This window comes from Typha angustifolia, chromosome 12 (assembly GCF_048772165.1).
Source record: "Typha angustifolia cultivar Huaian chromosome 12, ASM4877216v1, whole genome shotgun sequence".
NCBI classification, from domain to species: Eukaryota; Viridiplantae; Streptophyta; class Magnoliopsida; order Poales; family Typhaceae; genus Typha; species Typha angustifolia.
Window position 1 is genome coordinate 969,537 of NC_133250.1, and position 22,239 is coordinate 991,775.

At 36.8% G+C, this 22,239-nt stretch overlaps 2 protein-coding genes across 2 annotated transcripts; both read left to right on the forward strand.

Annotated features, from left to right (window-relative positions):
* The first annotated feature begins 107 nt into the window (after window positions 1–107).
* Window positions 108–3,459, forward strand: LOC140771852 (amino-acid permease BAT1 homolog). The gene is made up of 7 exons (XM_073113617.1): window positions 108–317; window positions 432–614; window positions 798–917; window positions 1,217–1,408; window positions 1,638–1,943; window positions 2,018–2,200; window positions 2,619–3,459. The coding sequence occupies exons 1-7, from the start codon at window positions 246–248 to the stop codon at window positions 3,108–3,110; spliced, it is 1,548 nt and encodes a 515-aa protein (XP_072969718.1). The 5' UTR covers window positions 108–245; the 3' UTR covers window positions 3,111–3,459.
* Window positions 3,460–4,877: 1,418 nt separating this feature from the next.
* Window positions 4,878–21,359, forward strand: LOC140771850 (uncharacterized). Its single transcript, XM_073113616.1, has 18 exons — window positions 4,878–5,081; window positions 5,317–8,226; window positions 8,396–8,546; window positions 9,203–9,369; window positions 9,505–9,584; window positions 9,777–9,908; window positions 10,002–10,118; window positions 10,398–10,490; window positions 11,352–11,429; window positions 11,988–12,044; window positions 13,280–14,039; window positions 14,121–14,176; window positions 15,272–15,348; window positions 15,439–15,521; window positions 15,627–15,706; window positions 17,533–17,612; window positions 18,552–18,597; window positions 19,961–21,359. Exons 2-18 carry the CDS (start codon window positions 5,319–5,321, stop codon window positions 21,056–21,058), a joined length of 6,063 nt encoding a protein of 2,020 aa, XP_072969717.1. The 5' UTR covers window positions 4,878–5,081; window positions 5,317–5,318; the 3' UTR covers window positions 21,059–21,359.
* The last annotated feature ends 880 nt before the right edge of the window (window positions 21,360–22,239 follow it).

Here is a 22,239-nt window from a genome sequence, read left to right on the forward strand (position 1 = left end):
TCTAGCTAAAATTTCCGCACCATATTTATCATAGTCAACAAAGTGATTGTTCACATTTGACTTCCAAAAGTGTATATATATATATATAGAGAGAGAGAGAGAGAGAGAGAGAGAGAGAGAGAGAGGTGTTTGAAGATCTCCTCTACTACAATATATAGCTTGCAGTTCTCTCTTTCTTCTCTTTTGGTCCTAGATTTCTCCTTTTAAGATTTGAACGCACCAATCTTGTTGGTATCTCCGTCGCCATGGTTGAGATGGACTCGGGTGAGAAGCGCCTCAACGAGCTCGGCTACAAGCAAGAGCTCAGAAGAGAAATGGTACTTCTTCTTGTTGCCTATTGAAATCGATCCGTTCCAAGATTTTAGCAACTGGGTCTTGTTTGTTTCCTTCAAATTCATGAGAAAGTTGTGTTCTTAATCTCTTCCATATAGACTCTGTTCAAGACCCTGGCCATTTCGTTCTCGACGATGACGCTGTTCACGGGAATCACGCCGCTTTACGGATCGAGCTTGCTCTACGGGGGGCCCGCGAGCCTCGTCTGGGGTTGGGTCGTCGTCTCCTTCTTCACTTGGTTCGTCGGCATCGCCATGGCCGAGATCTGCTCCTCTTTCCCCGTTAGTACCTGCCACATGTTTGCATGTTTGAAATCTACTCTTGTTTCTATTATGAAGTTGTCGTTTTATGCTTATAGATCGTTATCTATTTAAGCTGGTTATCAAAATTTGATCTCGATGGAGTTTATTTGATATTGCGTCGATGTATGCATTGGGTGTTTGATATAATTTGCCTTTGAACAGACTACTGGGTCTCTCTATTTCTGGGCTGCCCATTTAGCAGGACCAGTGTGGGGTCCCTTTGCATCATGGTGCTGTGCTTGGCTGGAGACTATAGGCCTCATTGCTGGAATTGGCACACAGGTACCAATTTTTCTTTTCTTTCTATGATAGATCATTCTGTTAATAAATTATCAAAAGTCTATTGGAAATCTACCTTTGCTGTATAAATTGTTCTTTATACAATAGAATTTTCAACTATTTAAGTAAAGGAAATTAGTTTTTGCAAGATTATCGGAGATAAATTCTACTGAACTGTAGAGAATTAGTTCTGCTCACTGTATTTGGAAGATCTTTTCATAGCTTCAGCTGCATAGTTGCATGTGAATGGGTCTACATGCATTGGCCTTGAAATATAAATGTTATTGTTCTCCTGTTTACAGGCTTATGCAGGATCTCAAACATTGCAGAGCATTATTTTATTATGTACTGGCACAAACAAGGGAGGAGGTTACTTAGCTCCTCGTGGTGTATTTCTTGCTATGTACATTGGTCTAACGCTAATTTGGGCAGTGCTCAACACATTTGCTCTAGAAGTTATCGCCTTCATAGACATAATCTCTATGTGGTGGCAGGTAATCTTAATGTACTTCCAAGTTCACCTTATCTGATCTAGGTTGTGCATGTCTCTCATTTTGTTCCTTTTCATTCTCAAATTCTTGCCTGAAACCAACACTATTAATATGTTGATCTGTTTATCAAATCATATTGAGGTATATAGGCAATAGTCTTATTGGAGATTTCACTATATAGTGATTATTGGTGATCATCATCTTCTTAATCTGTTTGAATAAACATTTGAAGGTAATTGGAGGTGTCGTCATAGTCATTATGCTCCCTTTGGTGGCAAAAACTACACAACCTGCTTCCTATGTATTCACTCATTTTGAGACGGCACCAGAATCAACTGGAATTAAAAGCAAAGCTTATGCAGTCATCTTATCTGTTCTTGTTAGTCAGTATTCTTTATATGGTTATGATGCTGCGGCACATTTAACGGAGGAGACAAAGGGTGCAGATAAAAACGGCCCAATAGCTATCCTGTCTAGTATTGGGATCATCTCCTTATTCGGATGGGCATACATCTTAGCCCTCACTTTTAGCATTCAGGTACTGCTGCCAATTATATCAGTATTAACATTAAGATAACTGTTGTCTAATGACGATTTTATGTATTTCTACAGAACTTTGCCTATCTATATGACACTAGCAATGAAACTGCTGGAACATTTGTACCGGCACAAATACTCTATGATGCATTCCATGGGAGATATCATAACTCTGCTGGGGCCATTATTCTGCTGTTTGTTATCTGGGGCTCCTTTTTCTTCGGTGGTCTTTCAATCACCACAAGTGCAGCAAGAGTGGTAAGTTGTTGTTAGATTTCAGTGCTTTTATTCTAGTTTGAAGAAATTGCTCACATCTCAAATTGCATGAATGGACATAACCATTCCAACAAGGAATCAAATAGCAAAATCACCATTTAGCTTGGAGACAGTTGTCCTGCAATGATGGGTGAAGCCATTCTCAATAGGGTTACATCATGCCTTCCATCAAACTGATGATAATTTTCACTCCACTAACATGGATCGCCTCACACTTTTATGGCAAAGAAAGTCCCAAGTTGATAATTCTTTTTCTTCTTTGATGTCTTCAATACAAACTGTTAGACATAGAGAAGTTGATTTATATTGTTGCATCTATCTGACTGTTGTTAATTAGTTCCTAACTAAAAGTAATTAGCACCATCAACTCTTTTGCTAATCCTATGTCAATGCCATCTAGGTATATGCATTGTCAAGGGATCGAGGGGTGCCCTTCTCATCCATTTGGCGCCGAATTCACCCGAAGCACAAGGTCCCAAGTAATGCAGTATGGCTGTGTGCAGCTATCTGCATTCTTCTTGGCCTTCCTATTCTTAAAGTCAATGTAGTGTTCACTGCAATTACCTCCATATGTACCATTGGATGGGTTGGTGGCTATGCTGTTCCAATCTTCGCAAGGATGGTCATGGTGGAGAGTAACTTCAAACCGGGTCCTTTTTATTTGGGAAGGGCGAGAAGGCCCATTTGCTTGGTGGCATTTCTATGGATCTGCTACACTTGTTCAGTATTCCTACTGCCTACATTTTATCCTATAAAGTTGGATAACTTCAATTATGCCCCCATTGCATTGGGTGTATGTTTGTCTGTCATATTATTGTGGTGGATTCTTGATGCAAGAAGATGGTTTAAGGGGCCAGTTCGGAATATCAACGAACAGAATGGGAAGGTCTGATAATTATGATTGGTTCTTCTGTTTGCTAACACACTGGTATAGATGCTGAAGTGAGACTCTATACTGCAGTAAAATTATACAGATGATTCCGACAATGAGAGCTTTATACATTCGTAATTGGATCGTGGTTGCCCATGTAGACGTCACAGATCATGGAGGCGTAGTTCGATTCTTTCTCGTGAAAGTGAAACTATTGAAATATTTACAGAGTGATCCATGTACCAGATTGCTGAACTGCCAGTTTACTGCAAAATAGTTATGTTTGCTCTTTTTTTGTTCACATTTCTATTCTTGTGAAGACAATGTATCTAAAAGTGTTCAGCAAATTGAAAATGAGGAGCTTCAAGTATCTTTCTTTCATAGTATTTAGCTCTAATGGCTGTTAATATAATGATTTGGAATAACTGACAAAGATTTAATATCAATAGCTTTATACAACAGAAGTAATTGTTGAAAGGGGTAAACACTCTATCACAGATATACTGTGTTCTTCTCCCCCTTTTCTCCACCAGAAAAGATTAGGAGGTTTTTTATTTTTTTAAATTTAATTTTTAAATGTATACTCTTATGAAATCACTTCTTGGCCTACCCTTTTACAATTTTAAAGAATTTACTCAAAGTATTAAGATAATTTTGTATTTAAATTTTAATTTATCTCATCTGTACATTAATTATTCATTGAGAAAACCAAAGCAAGAGCATTTTTGAAGCATTAAAAGTAGAATACTGAAATAGAGAGATAAATATTTATATGACAGTGAGTGAATGATAATAAAAATAAAACATACCATAATTTTAATAAATTTTTTTAGTATTTTTTGTAACATTTTACAAATGATTATTCTTTATAATAGGATCAAATATATATATATATATAAATTATGATAGAGTGAATCATTTTATTTAGCTTATTTTTTCAGGAATACTTTCATTTTAACCCATCCCATTGACATATTATTTATTTGGTACATAATAAATTTATAAACTTTAAAAAATATCTCACATTCTTAAAATCTTAGGCTGAATCAGAAAAATAACTATATTATCCATTCATTTTGAATGACATAAAATTATCTTTTAAATTATTATTGCGTAAATCACTATATGAGAGAGTGATTTATTAAATTACTTTGTATGATGTCAACTATTATACTTTGATAAATAATTTTAAAGCTATAGAAAAATGGTAATATTTTTTTTTTTTGGGGTATATCCGCTAAAAATTAATAATATATCCTTCGATAATTAAATTATTTTACCAAAAATACTAATAATAGATAAACCGATAAAATACATCGATATGGATACAAAATTTAGGTAAAACCGATAAATTTATGTATGCCTATCGGGAAGCTAATAAAGTTGCTGATCGACAATATATCAGTACTAGATCGATCGGTTATCTTGAATGCTGTCTTATGTAACCGAGACAATTAATTTTAATAAATTTTTTTTCTTCTATTCAAGAAAAAAGAGACAAAATTTAGAGATATTTGGTACAATTTAGTAGATGTTGGCGATCTAAGTACACAAGCAACGGGATAACTATCCGGCACTTGGATAGGTTTATCCACCCCGGTATAATGAAAGGAACGAAGATTGGAATTAGAATCGGGATAAAGAAGTGGAATAGCGGAGATAATTAATTGCCTTTCGAGGTCGAGCAGGACGCCGACCCCTTCCTTTGAAACCGTCAACCCCCCTCGCCCCCCCCCCCTCTAAAAAAAGAGCCCTCTTTTTTCTTTTTCAAGTTCTCTCTCTCTATTTTTTTTATTCTTTCATATATATCTCTCTCTCCTCCTCACCCACCGCCGAGAGGATCTTTTTACGTTTTAGTCTTCTCCTATGAGCGAAGCGGCGAATTGCTTATCCTCCCCTCGCCTATCTCCTTCGAGGCCGTCGCGACGCGAAGAGCTCGAATTCGCGGATTAGTCTCCGTTCCTCTCCGCCGCCCCCTTACCTCATATACAGGCAATTCTTTCCCTCGTTTACACGATCTATTTTTCTTGTTGATTGATGTCGGGTTGGGTAGGTTTCATGCGAATCGGCTCCTCCGAGTAGAAATTAGGGTTTCCCCCCCTTCTGGGGTTGTGTTGGAGTTTTCATCGGTCGGGGGTTTTTTTTTGGGTGCATTGATGATTTTGATCGCTTTTTGATTGGGTTTTATCGTTTATTTTCCCTAATTTGAGCATGTTTAGGTTGATAGGAATGGGGGAGGTGGAGACGAGTTGCCAAGGAGATCAGGTGGTAGGAGGAGGGGAGGAATGCGAAAGCAGATCGGATTTTGAGAAGGTTAGAGTCCCGGAAGAAATCGGTAATTTTGGCAATGGCGATGGTGATCAGGCGGTGGAGAAGGATTTCTCTCCTCCACGTGATGAAAATGTTGATGACGGGGATACTGGTGATGGGTTGAAGGAGGCCAAGGAAGGGTTTTGCGGGCTTGCAATGGCTGACGAGGGAAGTGATTCTCTAATCTTGGAACAAGGGTTCTTAGTTGAGGCCTCTAATGTAGGTAATTTGGAAACATGCAGCATTGCATGGGTTGTTGATGATAGTCATGGAATTGATGGTATTGCGGAGGTTGAAAGAGGTTGCTCTCCTTGTGGCGATTATAGTGCTTCTATATGTGTTGGAGATGGGTTGAGCACATCGATTAAGCATTTGAATGAGGAAGAGAGTGGAAATTTAATAGTAGACAAGATCTTGGAAGAACATACTGATTTTCCAGGCTCATTGCCTATAAAAACATCGGGAGGAGATGGAATAGAGAATTCTTCTGGCAATGATGTTGCATTAGAAGGAAAATGTGGCGCTGAATTGTTTGCCGAACATAAATGCTGTAGTACATCTTCTGAAGTCTCTTTGAGATCAGAAGCAGATGGTCTGTTGGTAAAAGTTAGTGAAGAAACGATTGGACAGGCAGGTGAGTTTTCTTTTCCTTCTCATTGTGGAGGGTGCCTGGATGTTTGCACAAATTCTGAGGCAGTTGGGATATCTAAAAGATCTGAAAGCATGCTGGATATGGAGAAAATTGCCTCTAACTCACAGGGAGAAGAGATGCTTTGTTGTAAAAATGGAAATAAAAAGGACCATTATGATGAAGAGAACCGGTGTTCCAGTTCAGAGACCACTTGCAGTCTGGATGTAGAACATAAAGAAACTCGGGAAGAGGGATCTGAAGCCTATGGATGTGATCATCCTCGGGAAGTGGGAATTAGTATTTCTCTTAAAGAGATATCTAAGGAGGATGAACACGACAACTTTCCCACAGATAAAGAAATGAGCAGCTCAGTGCAGGTTCAACTTGATAAAGAGGCATCTTTCTGTGCAGGGGAAAAATCATCCGTTGAGCAACCAAGTCACCTAACTTCTTCTGGTGAATCAAATAACCTTCCCAACTTTTCTTTGTCATCAGAGTTGCATGAAGAAGAGACTGACACCATTAAGATATACACAACTTGCTCTAGCAACCAACCTGATTATTTAGTGCATGTCAATGGCGGAGAACTTGTTAAGCCAAAAGCTGCTGCCTTAAGCGTCTTCAGGCGTAGGAACCCTAAACGAGCTGCTTCGTCACGGAATATGCAGTCTCAAGAGAAACCTGATTATTCAAACAGAACAAGAAATTGCGTAGGAAAAGTTGGAAAAGCAGTTGACATGAGCACATCACTTTTAAGCAGCAGCAGCAAGATTCCAAATCAAGTAACAAAGAAAAGAAGCTGCTGCCTCAGAAAAGTGCCACATTCTGTTTGGGGAAGGGTTGAAAACCTAATAAATATTTTCAAACAAAACAGTGACTTTTCTGATTCTGATCCAACGTGGCCGCAAATTGAAAGATTGAAGAAACGGAAGTCTTCTGTACGTGGAAAAGGACGGCAAACTGGCGGTAGGAGTAGAAAAATAAGACTGTCAAGAACTAAATCTGCTGTTTCAATGGATTTAGTACATGTAAAGGATCAAATGCATCTGATACCTGTCTTTCCTGATGCTTCAATGCAAAAAAATGTGAGTGACTGCACACCAAATCTGAATCATCATGCAACACAGGATATTCATGTTGAGGTTGGTGAAACTGCACACACAGTGGAAGATAAATGTATGGTTGGAGTGAAGTTGCTCCAACATGATGGACAGCAGTTAGATAAGGACTTGGAGAGTTCTTTGACCCAAGAGACATCTTCAGACAACACACTTGGTGAGTGCCCTGGTTTTTCATCTAATGCAGGTTTTGAACCTTTGCTGGAAACGCTTAATGGAAGGGACTTGCTAGATCCCGGATCATCACCGGACTCTGATGTCTATCATCCAATTCAAGATGCAGCAGGTAAAGATGATTTAGAGCATCAAAGGTTACTTGTTCCTGATGTGTTGGTTGATAGTGGTCTCCATGCTACTGTGTTAACTTCCTCTCGAGACATTGTAAGTCCTGCATCTCCTTCAATGTTGGATTTGGAGTCACAAACCAACATTGAGAGAGGGAAGAATAGCAAGGAGAGTATTGAATCCAGTGATCGAGCTTGTTTCACATTGAAGAATTCTTTTAATGAAGAAAAGGTGGAAGGTCCAGAGAAAAGGAATAGACCTAGAAAATCTAAGAGTCTCAGAAGGCATTCATGCAGAAAGCAAAATGTAGCTAAAGACATACAACCGGTAAATTTACAATGTAGTAAAGTTTTCTCTAGAAAAGGTTCGAAGTTTAAGACCATCCCCACTGAACCTTCTGTTCTTGGAATGACTGAGCTTGAACACCGTGCCGAATCTACGAGACTGGAAACTTGCATGGAGACTTTGATATTGACTGAACAAGACACTGTGAAGAGACAGTCCAATGATGGAACACTTGGTGAATCTTTCCCAACTGCTAAAATTGAAGGGGTTCCTAGAAGTATCAAAAAGAAGGTGAATAAAGGCAGATCAGGGAATATTGATCCATCAAGGCGCAAAAGACAGTATGCTCATCGAAAAACAATGGGACAAACACGGGATTTGGGCAATAGGAGAAAAACCAAGGGAAAAGGTCAGTTGCCTGTTGCTTGCCAAGGAGGCAGTGGAAGCTTAAGCTCCTCTTCTGAAATAGGCACTAAGTTGGCATTGACTGGATCAAATGAACCAAGCAGTGAGTTGCATCACAATATCTTTACCTTCAATTATGCAAATATTGCTCATCACTCATGCTGCTTTTCTGAGCTTGGGACTTCAGATAATTTATTACTTGATAAGGATAGAGATGTTTCAAATATATAGGTAACCTTAATGCTGGAAGAGAAATTTTATTGCTATTGTAGGGGATGAAGTACTTCTTGGTGAAAATGCGTGTGGCTTGAAGGGGCATGCTTTACCACAGCGGGTTGCATGGGTGCGCTGTGATGCTTGTCACAAATGGCGTTGCATACCAGCTTCACTAGCAGATATCATTGATGAGACAAACTGCAGATGGTACAAATTTTCAATTGCATTTCTGTGTCTTATTAACATTCTTGTGATCCCTATTCCCTAACATTCTGCACTAGAGTAAATTTGATGATAGTTAAGTTCCATCCAGGTTAACTGACAAATATATATCAATGTTAAGCTGATAGTGCTTTTGATTCTCCTGTGATTCTTTATGCTCTTGGGTTTATGCTATTAAATTATGGTTTTGTGTTTCTGTGGCTGTGACACACTTGTTCACCATGACGCGTGATACCTTAGTTCATGTTATGCCTCGGGAGCGTCAGTTTTACTGGGATTGCCATATGTGTTTCTAACTGTCCTACACTAAGTATTGTATCTAAAAGTACATGTCTGTACAATTTTTTCTTGCCATTAGTTTATAGGTTTGAAATAATTGATTGGATTATAACTATATCAGCCTAACCTATATGTGTATCTTATCTGAGTATTCTTGTTACTTTCTCCTTTACTTTGTACTCTTTTAATCCTTGGCTTGTTCGATAAGAACAAATAAGGCACATTAGAGGGATTTAGATCTAAACATTTTGTAATCCACTTTTGGAGTCTTCATTTGTAACTAGTGCTCCACGACATCTTCTTGTCCTTCTCTGTGGTGCATTTTCCCTTGACTTATTTTCTTATTTCTGCTTGTTTTGAAGGACTTGCAAGGACAATGCAGACAAGGAATTTGCTAACTGCTTGATACCTCAAGAGAAGACAAATGCAGAGATTAATGCAGAGTTGGAACTGTCAGATGCTTCTTGTGATGAAGACTCTTGCAGCATGCAAACTAATTTTAAAGGAATCAAAACTTCAACCATATCAAGTATGTAACTGCTTATCCCTTTGCAAGATGTTTATTAGAAAGTGAAAAAAAACATATTCCACTCACTTTTCTCCTTTCATGTTGATCTCATCTATCTTATTTTCATTTCGGTCCATCTTACATCTGTTTTTGCAGCTTCACAGCCAGCCTCTTGGACTCATATTAAGTCAAACTTGTTTCTTCATCGTGGCCGCAAAACTCAGACTATTGATGAGGTTTGGGCTGATCTATTGTTCTTTTGCTTGAGTGGCTCTTTTGTACCCCATTGATTGCATGTCAGCAATAATATATGGTTTTGACTCCTCATTTCTTGTTAAATAGTAAAAGCATGCAAGTTCAAGAGAAATATGCTTTCTCCAACTCATTCTTTTTCCTCCTTTATAATGGCTGTCTCTTCAAACAAGTAGATCATGGTTTGCCACTGCAAGCCTCCTGAAGATGGCGGTTTTGGTTGTGGAGATGAATGCTTGAACCGGATGCTTAACATAGAGTGCGTTAAAGGAACGTGTCCGTGTGGGGCTCTCTGTTCAAATCAACAGGTCATTACCTTTTTTTTTAAAATTTGTTTGTAACTCTTGACTATTTTCATTTCTTGTGCTTCATTTAATTATGAATGCAAAACTTGAATACAGTTCCAGCAACGGAATTATGCAAAATTCAAGTGGTTTCGTTGTGGAAAGAAAGGACATGGGCTTCAATTGCTAGAAGATGTATCTCGGGGCCAGTTTCTCATTGAATATGTTGGGGAGGTGAAGTACATTTGTTTTTAGTAATGTCCATGGTTTGGTGTTTTGTACTCTTATCTCTATAAAATGGAATTTATATAGGCAAGATTTGTGGCAACTTGGAAGTACATGATATGCTTATCTTTTTCATTATATTCTTTAGTGCATGTCTGATTGTCTTTTGCACCATCACTACTACATGTAGTGAGTGAGATGCTTGTGAAGCTTTATACTGTTACCTTATTTTGAAAAATGAGAAAAAGAGAAGTCAAGTGTTCAGCTTTTGAATTGCTCTAATTACAGGTTCTTGATATACCTACTTATGAATCCCGACAAAGATACTATGCATCTAGAGGTCAGAAGCATTTCTACTTTATGACGCTGAATGGTGGTGAGGTTTGGCCTATTCCATCTTTGCTATGCTTTACCTTTCTTCCTGATACCTTTTGTTTGTTCCTTTATATGCTCTTTAAAAATAAGTGGAATATTCTGGCTATGGTCGTTTAATACTCATGTAGATGTTGTAAACAGCAGTAGTGTTTCATCCAGTGGATTAATCTTCTTCGTAACTGTGATTGAATTTTGAGCGGACAACTGAAGCTAATCGAGTTTCAGTTTTCTGCCGATCTTTGCAAATAGTTCTTTGATTATTTGCATACTCCTTAGGACTAAATTGCTTTTTCCGAGCCAATATTGTGAAAGTTTCACAAAAGATGAAGTCCCTTAAAGGATGACTCTAGGGAAAAGGACAAAACATTGAGTTGGCAATTCCTTTACCGAAGAGGAAATTATGGGAGTAGTTCTTATAAAGGAATGCTGACAAATCATCAGTCCACATGAAATTTTAGATATTTATTCTAAAGTAATTGATCAATCAATGATGTACAAATATGTTCTTGTAGGTTCGCTATGCTAGACACATCTGATATTGACAAACTTCTATTGGAATGCTTGTATTTTTCTTGGTTTGGGAGTGATGGTCTTTATTGGTCATACTTGTTTTCTAGCACAGAAGATGTCAGTATTTATTGATACTCTGTATTACTGGAATAATGGAATTTACATCTGAATTTTCAAGTGAGCTTATCTTGTTGGTGAATTCTTTATAGTTTATGTTGCAGGGTTCTAGTACTTCTCACTTCTAAGCTATCTATGGTTTTGTTGGAAAGTTTCTTCTACAAGATTTCCTTGCTTGTATTCTTGTTGTTTTCATTACCATTCTGTGTTAATAACTTTCTTATTTTCCATTTAAATCAGGTGATAGATGCATGTGCTAAAGGAAATTTAGGGCGTTTTATCAATCATAGCTGTGATCCTAATTGTCGTACAGAGAAGGTGAAATTTGGCTTTAATTGATCTCTTATTTGCAGTTGTGCTCCATTTATCTGGAGCTTGCATAAATATAATTTTATTAGCATGCACTTTTAAGCTTCCATGATTGTCTGAAATGTTGCAAAATAACAAGTAAACATGATGGATAGTGATGATCTTATTATCGATGTTCGTTCTTTCATAAGCCAATTTTAGCTTACAAATATAAAGTGTGCTGCAACAATTTGCAGTCAATTGGCCTGTCAGTTATGTTGTTGCAGGAAGTCCCATCTAATTATCTAAAAATGCTATCTAGATAATAAACAGGCATGTTCATAGCTAGTCATTTTATCTCTGGGTGTTTTGCAGGCAGTAAAAGCATAAAGCTTTCTTAACTCACATGTGAATATTTGTCCGCAATTGGAATTTTATCACTTATTCTTGTTTGTTCTTGTAGATTCATCAATTGATTGGATGCATTTGATAATAATTTAAAGTTTATTTGCTTATCTTAACCTAGTTACAATTATCTATGTTTATTTACTGTTATCTTGACCTTTTAATTAATTTTTATCAAAACAGTGGATGGTAAACGGAGAAGTCTGCATTGGATTATTTGCAATGAGGGAAATCAAGAAGGTAATGCCGTAACGGTTTGGAAACCCTTGTAATGTTTGTTGCTTATTGGATTTTATTGAAACTTACCATTTATTTGGTATTAAAAATTTAAAAGTCTGATATTCTTTATGTGTTGCATTCCTTACTCTTTTTAACTATGTGAAATGTCAAATCTGTGAAATGAAGGGGTTGGCTAGTTGCTAGTTGGTTTTGTAGCTTTAAGTTGAAGCCAGGTCTAGCATCCAGTGAAATTGAAACAAAGAAAAATTTCTGAGTTAATTGCAGTATATTTTTTGTCATTAAGGATATGGGAGAGAGATTCTGCTTCCTACTAACCAGTACTTTGATCCCTCACATTCCTGCCGAGTTTTGAGGTGATGATTTCTTACCAATTCATTCTCATTTAAGATATTGAGCCCTCAGTTTAATGTGCAAATACATAGACAATAAGTTTATAGCTACCTTATACAACAAGAGTTGTTTCTGATCATTCCCGCCAAATAATTTTGTGACTTATTGCTAAAAGGAAGAAGATTAGAGCCATCAAAAACCCAATATTCTTTGAGTCCACAATTAAAGCTGATATGGACACTGCTTTTACACAGACAAACCAGAGATTTAGTTTATAATTACTTACCAGTTTTTGGTGGTCCTAATCATGTTCGCTAGCTCTCATTGCACATAGGCTTCTCTACGTAGAACCTGCAGTGAATGATTCTAGAATAATCTATTCTGAGTTTGCTAGAATTGATCAATTTTATAGCCATTGCAATTAAGGTTTATTAATTCTGTCGATAATTTCATCTTTTGGAACGATTAGACAAATATCATGAATTCATGAGTGGTTTATGTCTTTTTTCCTTGATCTCTGATATGCTTATGAGGTAGATGGTTTTGTTACTTTACTTTAATTCGTATTTCTTGTAGTTTAAGTACCAGAAATATAAACAGAGTTTCTTTTGATGGCTGCATCTATACAAATATCTTAGAAGTTTCAAGTAGCTTGCATTTTAATCTGTTGAGATCAATCTTCTTCTTCTATCAAATGAAATTTTTGTTTATGTTTTATATAGTTCATTATTTGAACTTGAATGAAAAATATTTTGCTATTGTGAGCTTCTTTAAAATTTGCTTTTTAAAGTTCACTGCGGGGTCATCTGTCTTTTTAACTTTTTGCCCTCCTTTTGTGGCCTATATTTTTGTTTTAGTGCATGCTTATTTCCTGTTGTATAACTAGCAAGCATTTTGTCTTTCAGGGTGAAGAGGTTACATTTGATTACAATTATGTGCGCGTATTTGGTGCTGCTGCCAAAAAATGTGTTTGTGGTTCTTCTGAATGTCGGGGCTATATTGGAGGAGATCCATCTAGTACTGAAGTTATTGTTCAAGGTGATTCAGATGAAGAATATCTTGAACCTCTGATGGTTGATGAAGATTATGAAAAGAAGCTTGATATGGTTGAGACTGTTGCTGATTTTATCGACCCTAAGATTTTGAAACATGTAACTTCCATCCGAAAGGAAAAGAGTTTAGACAAGTGCTCTTCTCAAATTCCACATAGTGAGGCTCGCCGACAAGCCCAAGACACTTTATGTAGGCCTTTATCTGATGCTAGTAGATTGGACCATCCTCTTCAAGCACCAGTTCCAATGAAAACTGAAGATGTCACTTGCAGTCCTATCCAGGAAACAGAGTTATTTGAAAAATCCTTGCAGAGCTTGGATAGTACAAGTTTCAAATCCACTATTGCCAGCCCTGTACAGAATGTTCAACTGGCGGAGCTTTCTGTACAAACTTCAAATCCTGCTGACTCGACACTTGGCACTGCTCCACATAGAAATACTTTGACATCCCGTCCCAGTGATGATAAACAAAGTAGATCAAAACGTGATCCACTTAAAAAATCGCCACCTTCTAGTGCTACAACAAAGAAGGGCCTGTCAAATTCAAAAATTATGGAACCTCATAGGTCCCAAAAGTTGTTACCTGGTGCTGGTAGTGGGCAATTTGAGGGAGGTAAGAATAATATCATGTCAGGACTGTTGTGTAAGCTCAAACTGGAATAACTTGTTAACATGCCTCACCTTTTATGTACAGTTGAAGAGAAACTTAATGAGTTGTTGGATGTGGATGGGGGTATTAGCAAGCGGAAAGTAAGTATACTTATCTAAGATTGGCAATACTCAATTCTGTCTTGATTTTTTTATACTTTTGAATTTACTTTTTAGTCTTTTACTAGTATATGTATTGTTATGTTAATTGGTGTGGACAGGTATACTGTTTTGATATTCTAGACTCCTAGTGTTGATGTGGATTGACTTACTTTTTTATACTTTGTCAGCTACTATTTCATCTTTAGTGTTTTCGATCAAGTTGGATCTATATTTATTATCATTAGTTCTTTCATAATTCTGTGGAGTGGGTATCAAATTTTACTTGTCTAGCATCCTTTTAGTTCTTTATCTGTGCAGCAAGAATTGTACGGACAAAAGCCATCTCTACTGTAATCATAACTTAGGGTTCACCGAGTTGTTTCAATCTATTGATTGACTGCTGAATTTTCCATATATTTGCTTTGAAGAGCTGTTTAGCATATAGTCATAACCTTCCTTTGTGGTTGCTTTTGCAAATTTGATGTCAATGTTAGTTTCCATGGATATTGAAGTTCTGCATAGTTCAGTAATCTGCAGGTTCCAAAATAAAAGAAGCCTTGTTTTGCCCCACCAGCTATCTTATTTTTTGCTTATAGTTTGTCTAATTCCATGTGAGTTGTGACAGTATTTAAGAAACAATTTGGTACATAGGGGCTAAGGGGGCTTGTAACACTCATGACTGCTGGCATCATGAGGCTTGAGCTCAAGGCAAGCCTCTAAGATATATTGGTGTTTGCATTAGCATGAGACTTTGATTGGTTGGTAGCATATTGATGACTTGCTTTTGCTTCGGTAATGGGCTTAGATGTTATCAATGGTGGCCAAGAAACGCAGCTTAGTTGGAAGGCCTTGAAACCTATATTGGCCTTCTTTGTAACTGCCATGACCTTGTATTTTAGCAAAATGCTTATGACCTATGTCCTGGCAGTGCTATGCATATAAGAGTTATATCTGACAGTATTGTTATTCTCTCTGTGAGCTGCCTTTTATAGTTGAAAAATCTTAGTATATATACCGTTATCCTTGTCTCAGAAACATCTTCCTTTTCTATTCATATCTCATTTTTCATTTAGCTAAACATTGTTTTTTGAGCAGGATGCTGCAAAAGGATATTTGAAGCTTCTGTTTGTGACTGCAGCAGAAGGCGATAATGTTGGGGGTGCATCCCAAAGGTTGTATGGAGGTCCCTGAATGTATTTTGCAGGGCAATGTTTTATTTTGTTTCTTCCATATATTTCTGATGATGCTTTTCTCTCTTTTAGCACAAGAGATCTTTCATTGATTCTTGACGCACTTCTGAAAACGAAATCTCGTACTGTTTTGGTGGATATAATTAACAAAAATGGTAGGTGGATGTTCTCTTATACTTGTAACTCACATTTTTGTATTTTTAGGAGAAATTAGATGACATGACTACATTATGAATGTTGATTCTTTTTGCATTATGCAGGCTTGCAAATGCTGCATAATATAATGAAGCAGAATAGGAGCAATTTCCACAGAATTCCTATAATACGAAAGCTTCTTAAGGTTAGGCTCTTGTAGTTTTGATCTGTAAACCTCGATAGACCTACATCGTTTTATCTTGGTATCTGTTTGCATTTCAAATTACATGGACTGTATCTTACAAGGAACTGATCGGTTGATTTTGATAATAATCAAATCCAGAATTTGAGACTTTCTAAACCCACTAGCTTCACAGAGTTACGATTTTTTCCCTCTTGAATTTTTTTTTTGACTGCAACTTTATGGAAGCTAGTGATGCTCTCAATATGTTCAGTGTACAAGTTCCATGGTCCTCATGGCTAGATGGATGCCTCCCTAGTTCCTCTTGCTTTCACTTTTTTTGAAAAATTTAATGAACCATGACAGATTTCAGGATCAGCAGGTACACACTATGTTATTTGTTTTTTTCTTCTTCTTCTTCTTTTTTTTTTCTCTATTGAAGTATCACCAAAGTAAGAATTGCCGTGTTGGTCGGCACGTTCGCTGCCGACTAGCACAACCCCATGTCGGACCGTGTCATGTTAACAGGTATATCTCCATCGGGCAACACCCATCAATGTAATTTTGCTAGATTTGTCTTTTGTGAATCATTCTACTTTATATCTAACATTTTGGTATTAGATCTATGACAAATACTTTTCAAGATGTAGGATTTAAAGGGGAAACTTGATTTGCCCCAAATCTTGAAAATTTTAAAATTAATATTAAATTCATTCAAATTGAGTCAAATTTGGTGTAGTAATATTGTAGATCAATTCCATATGACTATATGAGTGATTTCAATCCAAAATTTTAAATTTTGAGCTGAAATTTCAACATAATTAGAAATTATTTGATAATATTATTTTTTTCCAAATTATTAAACTTTTATTAATTAATGAATGTGTTCAATCATATTATATGTTTGAATCATATTTCTACTTGACTATTGCTATATCTTCAACAAAATAAGTCATCCACATTATTATTTTAGTATAAAAAACTTTAATGTAGGCTAGTAGATATATTTGAACCTGAAACATGTAAAAAAACTCTAAAAAATGTATTATAGATGTGCCAGTAGACACGGGCGTGTTGAGCCATACGAGGCATGCCGATAGGGTATTGCCGTGACATGTGCTACTGGCTTGACAATCACTAAAGTTTTAAGCATCTTTTCTATTTTACTATTTGCTTAATTATTTAACAGTGGCAGTTTTTGGTCAACTTTTGTCTTTGAAGTGTTTAAAAGAGATTTGATGATGCTAAATCCGTTGGAAAGATTTTTTTGTTCATATAGTATCGTCTCATCCATAGCTAATTGAAACACATCTTTGACTACTGTTGTTTATCAGTCCGTGTTGACCTCCTAGGCCAATTGAGGGTTCAGTGTTCCTTGCTAAAGACAATTGTAACAACCTTTAGTCTTTCAATTTCTTCTTCCAATCCTGTTAGTTTAGTTAAATTGCTAATTCTTATGGTTAAATTGTTTCTATGGGATCTTTCATTTGCCTGATGATTGCAATGCATTTCATAAGCTGACATACTTCTCAGCGTGAATGTTTGACTACATAATATGACATCTTGTGTTTGCCTTTATGATTAGCTAGTTTTCTCTTTTCTTCTAATTGGATGATCTCCTTTTCTATCTTCACGATCCTTTTCTATCTTCACGATTGAAGTTTTTGATTTCCTTGATTTTTTTGGTAGGTTCAATTAATTTGATGAACCTGTGGAGCTAAATTTGCTGGATTTGATTTTACTTCACTTACATATTCCTGAATTAGCTTTACACCTCTTGATACTAGTGTTTTCGGGTAAGAAAATATTTTCTTGTCCACTTATTAAGAAAACATTTCCTTTTCTTGTAGGTCTTGGAGTTTCTTGCACTAAAGGGGATCCTCACGCCGGAACACATAACTAGAGGCCCTCCATGTAGTGGCATGGAAAGGTTAGAAAGTTGTTGAAAAGAAAGCCCCCTTTTCTCCCTCCTATGCTCAAATTTGCTTTACCAAATTTAAATTCGTTTTTATTGAGTTATGTGGGATCACAATTTTAATGTGTTGGACGGTTGAATTGTTGTCACTAACTAGAACTAGTTTCTGCATCAAGTCTTATTATCTACCTATAGCCTCAGACTAGTGCAACATGCAATATGCAGAGAGTCCTCAACTTTATGTAATTGTTCGAGTTATGTGATCTATCTTGTTTTTTACTTTTATGATTTGTCCTGCATTTAAAAGGTAGGTTAGACAATTCATGGCATGTGTTATTGGGTGGCCAACTGAAACCGGTACTGATTTTGGTTGGAGTATTGATTATGCGAACCTGGCAAATCCATTTAATTAGTGGCCTGCCTATTGTCAGATGTTGATCTGGATGGGGATAACGATTGGTTTGTCTGACATGATTACAAGATTTGGCTTAATTCTAAATTAACAGAGCAATAAAGATAAATATTTACATGGTCACATTATCATCGAAGACTTTACCCTACAGCACTGTTTCAGCTAGAGCACCACTCAGATTCTAAGACTTAAAAAAAGTTAATCAGAATTTTATGACTAATAGTCAGCCTGTGCCATCAATTTTCTATACATTGGTGTTGAGTTCTTGACCAGAGTGAAATTAAGCTATAGGATTTGCCATAAAGGCTAGAAAGGATGGTTGATAGAGAATATATCTCCTTAGTATCAAGGGTCATATGCATTCTGTTAGGAATCGAAGGTCTCTGTGACATGTTACTGGGATCTAAACAATTTTCTCCTTGAGCTTCTGCTTGTTGTTGATCAGGAATAGTGCTCTCTGTTAGGCTATGTAAATTGATACAGTTTTTGCCTTCTCATCGCTTTGTAAAATTTTAATTTGATATGCTGGATTCTATCTGCAGCTTCAAGGATTCAATATTGAGTTTGACTAGGCATAACGACATTCAGGTAATGACCTTTCTAGTGCTAAGCACGTTTTTTCTTGAGTAGAAGTGTAAAACCATCATTTGTTATTTGCTTAATGGATATTCATAGATATATCTTGCTTATCGCATCTATTTTCTTGCTATTCTTTTTTTCTATCTTCATATATTTGTTTTTAAAAGAAAAAACTTCACATATTTGTTCCTTGAACCAGTAATAGTTTTGACATTGTGCTAATGTACATAAGGAGAAAAGTATGCCTTGTCATGTCTATCAAAGATAATCTTTACCATGCCGACTAGATGTTAATGACACCACTAAATTTAGTATAACTCTAAAAGTAGGGCTGTCAAAATAATTGAGCAGGCTCAAGCTCGACTCAAGATCGACTCGGTAAGGCTCAATAAAGCTCAGCTTGATAGTGAGCCAATTCAAGCTTGATTAACAAGCTCAAAACTAATTTCGAGCCAAGCTTGATCATGAGGTGACTTGATCAAGCCTAGCTCGATAATGCTCGATAATGATATAATATTTAATAATATATAATATATAATATATATGACTAATATGATTTTTTAGATCAAGAGCTAAAGGCTCATAATATCAATATTAGTTACCTTCACTATTGAATTAGGCATTATTTGATATTTCAAGTTTAATTTGGGTCTCAGTCAAGCTTGATTAGGCTTGATTTAGGTTTGAATTGATTCAAGCTTAAAATTGCTTAATGATTGGCTCGTTCAGGCTCGAGCTTGAAATTGGCTCGAATTGAGATTATTTTAATTCAAACTTGATTATATAATTAGGCTTGAAATTCATTTTGATTCTAGCTTGGTTAGAGCTCAGCTGTACACCCCTACTCAAAAGATGGTTAGCATCCCCTAATGTAAACCCTTATTTATGTTTTGTAGTTCCAACTCCAAGTTGGAATGAGAGGGGATTTAACCACGTTTAACTCTTGAATTAGGTAATTATCAAATGACCCCTAAAAGTAAAGACAACAAACATTTTTCTAAAAGCATTAGGGCATTATTTATATTTAGCCTCAATCCCCCCTCCTTATTCATATTTTATAACCGAACACCTCCTTATCCGGGTCTATGATTTATACTCTCTATCCTAGTTATTGCAAACAAAAATATGTATGGATAAAAAATGAGTATAATACTATCCATGAATTACCTTATTCTTCAACCAAACAAGGCTGTGTTTAGAGTGTTTTCACCTAAATAATTCCCTCCCTTCCAATAAGTATTTCTCAGACTTTAAATTCTGAAGCATAAACTTCAATTTCACCTGTATCATTTGTAACCTAGTCACTCTTTCTTTTCCCTTATATTATTACTTGTTTGAAGTGACCAGATTAATCTTTGGAATGCATATACAGGTTCATCAGATTGCTCGTAACTTCCGAGACAAATGGATCCCTCGTACCATAAGAAGAGTTGAGCCTTCAGACAGAGATGATGCCCAGTTAGATTCACAACGTTCCTACTGCAATTGGTTTCAACCATCAATGGTCAAAAGCCGATATGGCCAGGGTACAAGAGATTCTGATGCCATTATATGTGTTAATGGATCAGCTTATGAACCAATATCCTCAGGTTCAACAGAAGTACCTGCAGGGACTTCTTCAGATCCAAGTCATCAGGTCTCCACTTCTGTGCCCTGGAGTGATAAGAATAAGAATTCCACAAGTGGGACGAGAATAAGGAAACGTAAAAGCCGATGGGACCAGCCATCAGATGTTACAAACCAATGTTCACTTAGTTTGTCATCTTCTGAAGACCAATCTGTAGGAAGCACAAAGCTGAGGAGGCATGCAGAACTCACTTCTCTGACTGAAGTTCTAAGAGAGTCAAAAGAGAGGGAGGAAAATAGCTCTTGTAATCAAGATGCTGGTGTGGGAGATTTGATTGAGAATATCAACGATGAGGTGCCACCTGGATTTGGGTCTTCCCTACAGGTTCCTTCAGGACCTTCTTCAGCTGCCTTTGAAGTTACTATGGGTTGTCTCCAGGAAAGATACCTCCCTCAATTGTCTATATCATATGGCATTCCTGTGGCCCTTGTTCAGCAGTTTGGAACGCCTAAAGTTGAAGAAGGAAACCTCTGCAATCCAAATTGGAAAATTGCTCCTAGCATACCATTCAATATTTTTCCACCTTTACCTCCGTATCCACGCAGGGAACCCAATCCTGCAACTTCTTCACAAACATCTTCTGGCGGTAGTGTGGTCTCTCAGGATATGAGGCAAAAACAGCAAGGAAACCCAAATTGTGTTGCACCTATCAGAGGAGTTTTAACTGCATCAAGAGAAAGGTCTGTAGATAAATGTGAACGAGAGGTTAAGGACTTCCGGACTGGTGAGAGAGCACACTTGCCTTCCAACAGGTCAGCAAGGAGGTATGATCGAGAATATAGAGGGAACAATCAGAAGTTTCACAGATGTTGGTCCCCGTGGCCTCGAGAAGGTAGTGATTGAGGTTTCAATGGTAGAAACTGATCTTGTTTAGGTATAGTGAATTTGAGCAGGGATATGTTTTAGTTCCTGTTTCCAGAAGGTGTAAGCAAAAATGATGCTAGTTCTATCTCTTTGACAAGCACACCATAACTGATATCATCATTTGATTAATTGAAAAGATAGAGCAGAAGCAGCAAATAGGTGCTTCTGTCTGTGATTCTTTTACAAGTGGATATCTGTCACTTAATTATTAACTGTTTCTCTGCTTAAATTAGTAAACTTAATGCAAAAAGATGATTCAGATTGAATCTTTTACAGGCTATGCTAACGTCTTTTTCCCTCTTGTGAATTCTCCAAGTGAGTACATGATGAGTGTAGTAGCTAGCCTCTGAACCTTCAGATTGCCTTTGCACCTGTGTTTTCTTGATTCTGTCCCTGATTGAAATTGCGATGGTTACCAAGGTTTCCTTTTATGTTGATTTATGAGCTTATAATTTTGAGATATCAACTGCTTTTCCATCTAGTGCAAAATTACTTTCATCTGCAGCCGGTTTCTTCACACTTATGGTGTCATACTGGGTTTCATTGTCGTTAGACATGCACATGCAGATTAATCCATCACTGCTCAGGATAAGTCATCTGCACCATCTTTATACTTGTATACGCATCCTAGAATCAATTTTTTCCCATTTGTATGTGGCTGTTGATTCCTGAAAGGTACAAAAAGGTGTCCCTATAGGTTTTTGCAGTCTGGCTTAACTGAATTTGCTTTTTACTAGCAGAGAGTCGAGGATGGTTTAAGCCATATTCTTAATTCATGTAAGATAAGACTTCTGATATTTCATTGTGAATTTTAAATTATCCGATTTGATACTCTCTCCTGCATATTTGACTCATAATTTCCTTTTTGTTGTAGGTGTCCTCCCTTGGCTTGTATATGGTGTAGTATCCATCCGTCCAATTCTCAGGTAACTGAAGCAAGTGGCTATACTGAAAATATTATTGTTCGCACTGTGTTTGGTTTAAGAAAATACGCAGGTAAATTTTTTTTTTTTTCTTTTATTGTATGCGCCTGCATTTCTTGGAGGAAAGTATACTGATATGTTCATGTTACTCATAAATGTAGTCAAGCACAGTCATGGATACGACACAATACATACACGGGGATATGATACACCTTTCACAAAATAAGACGACACGTT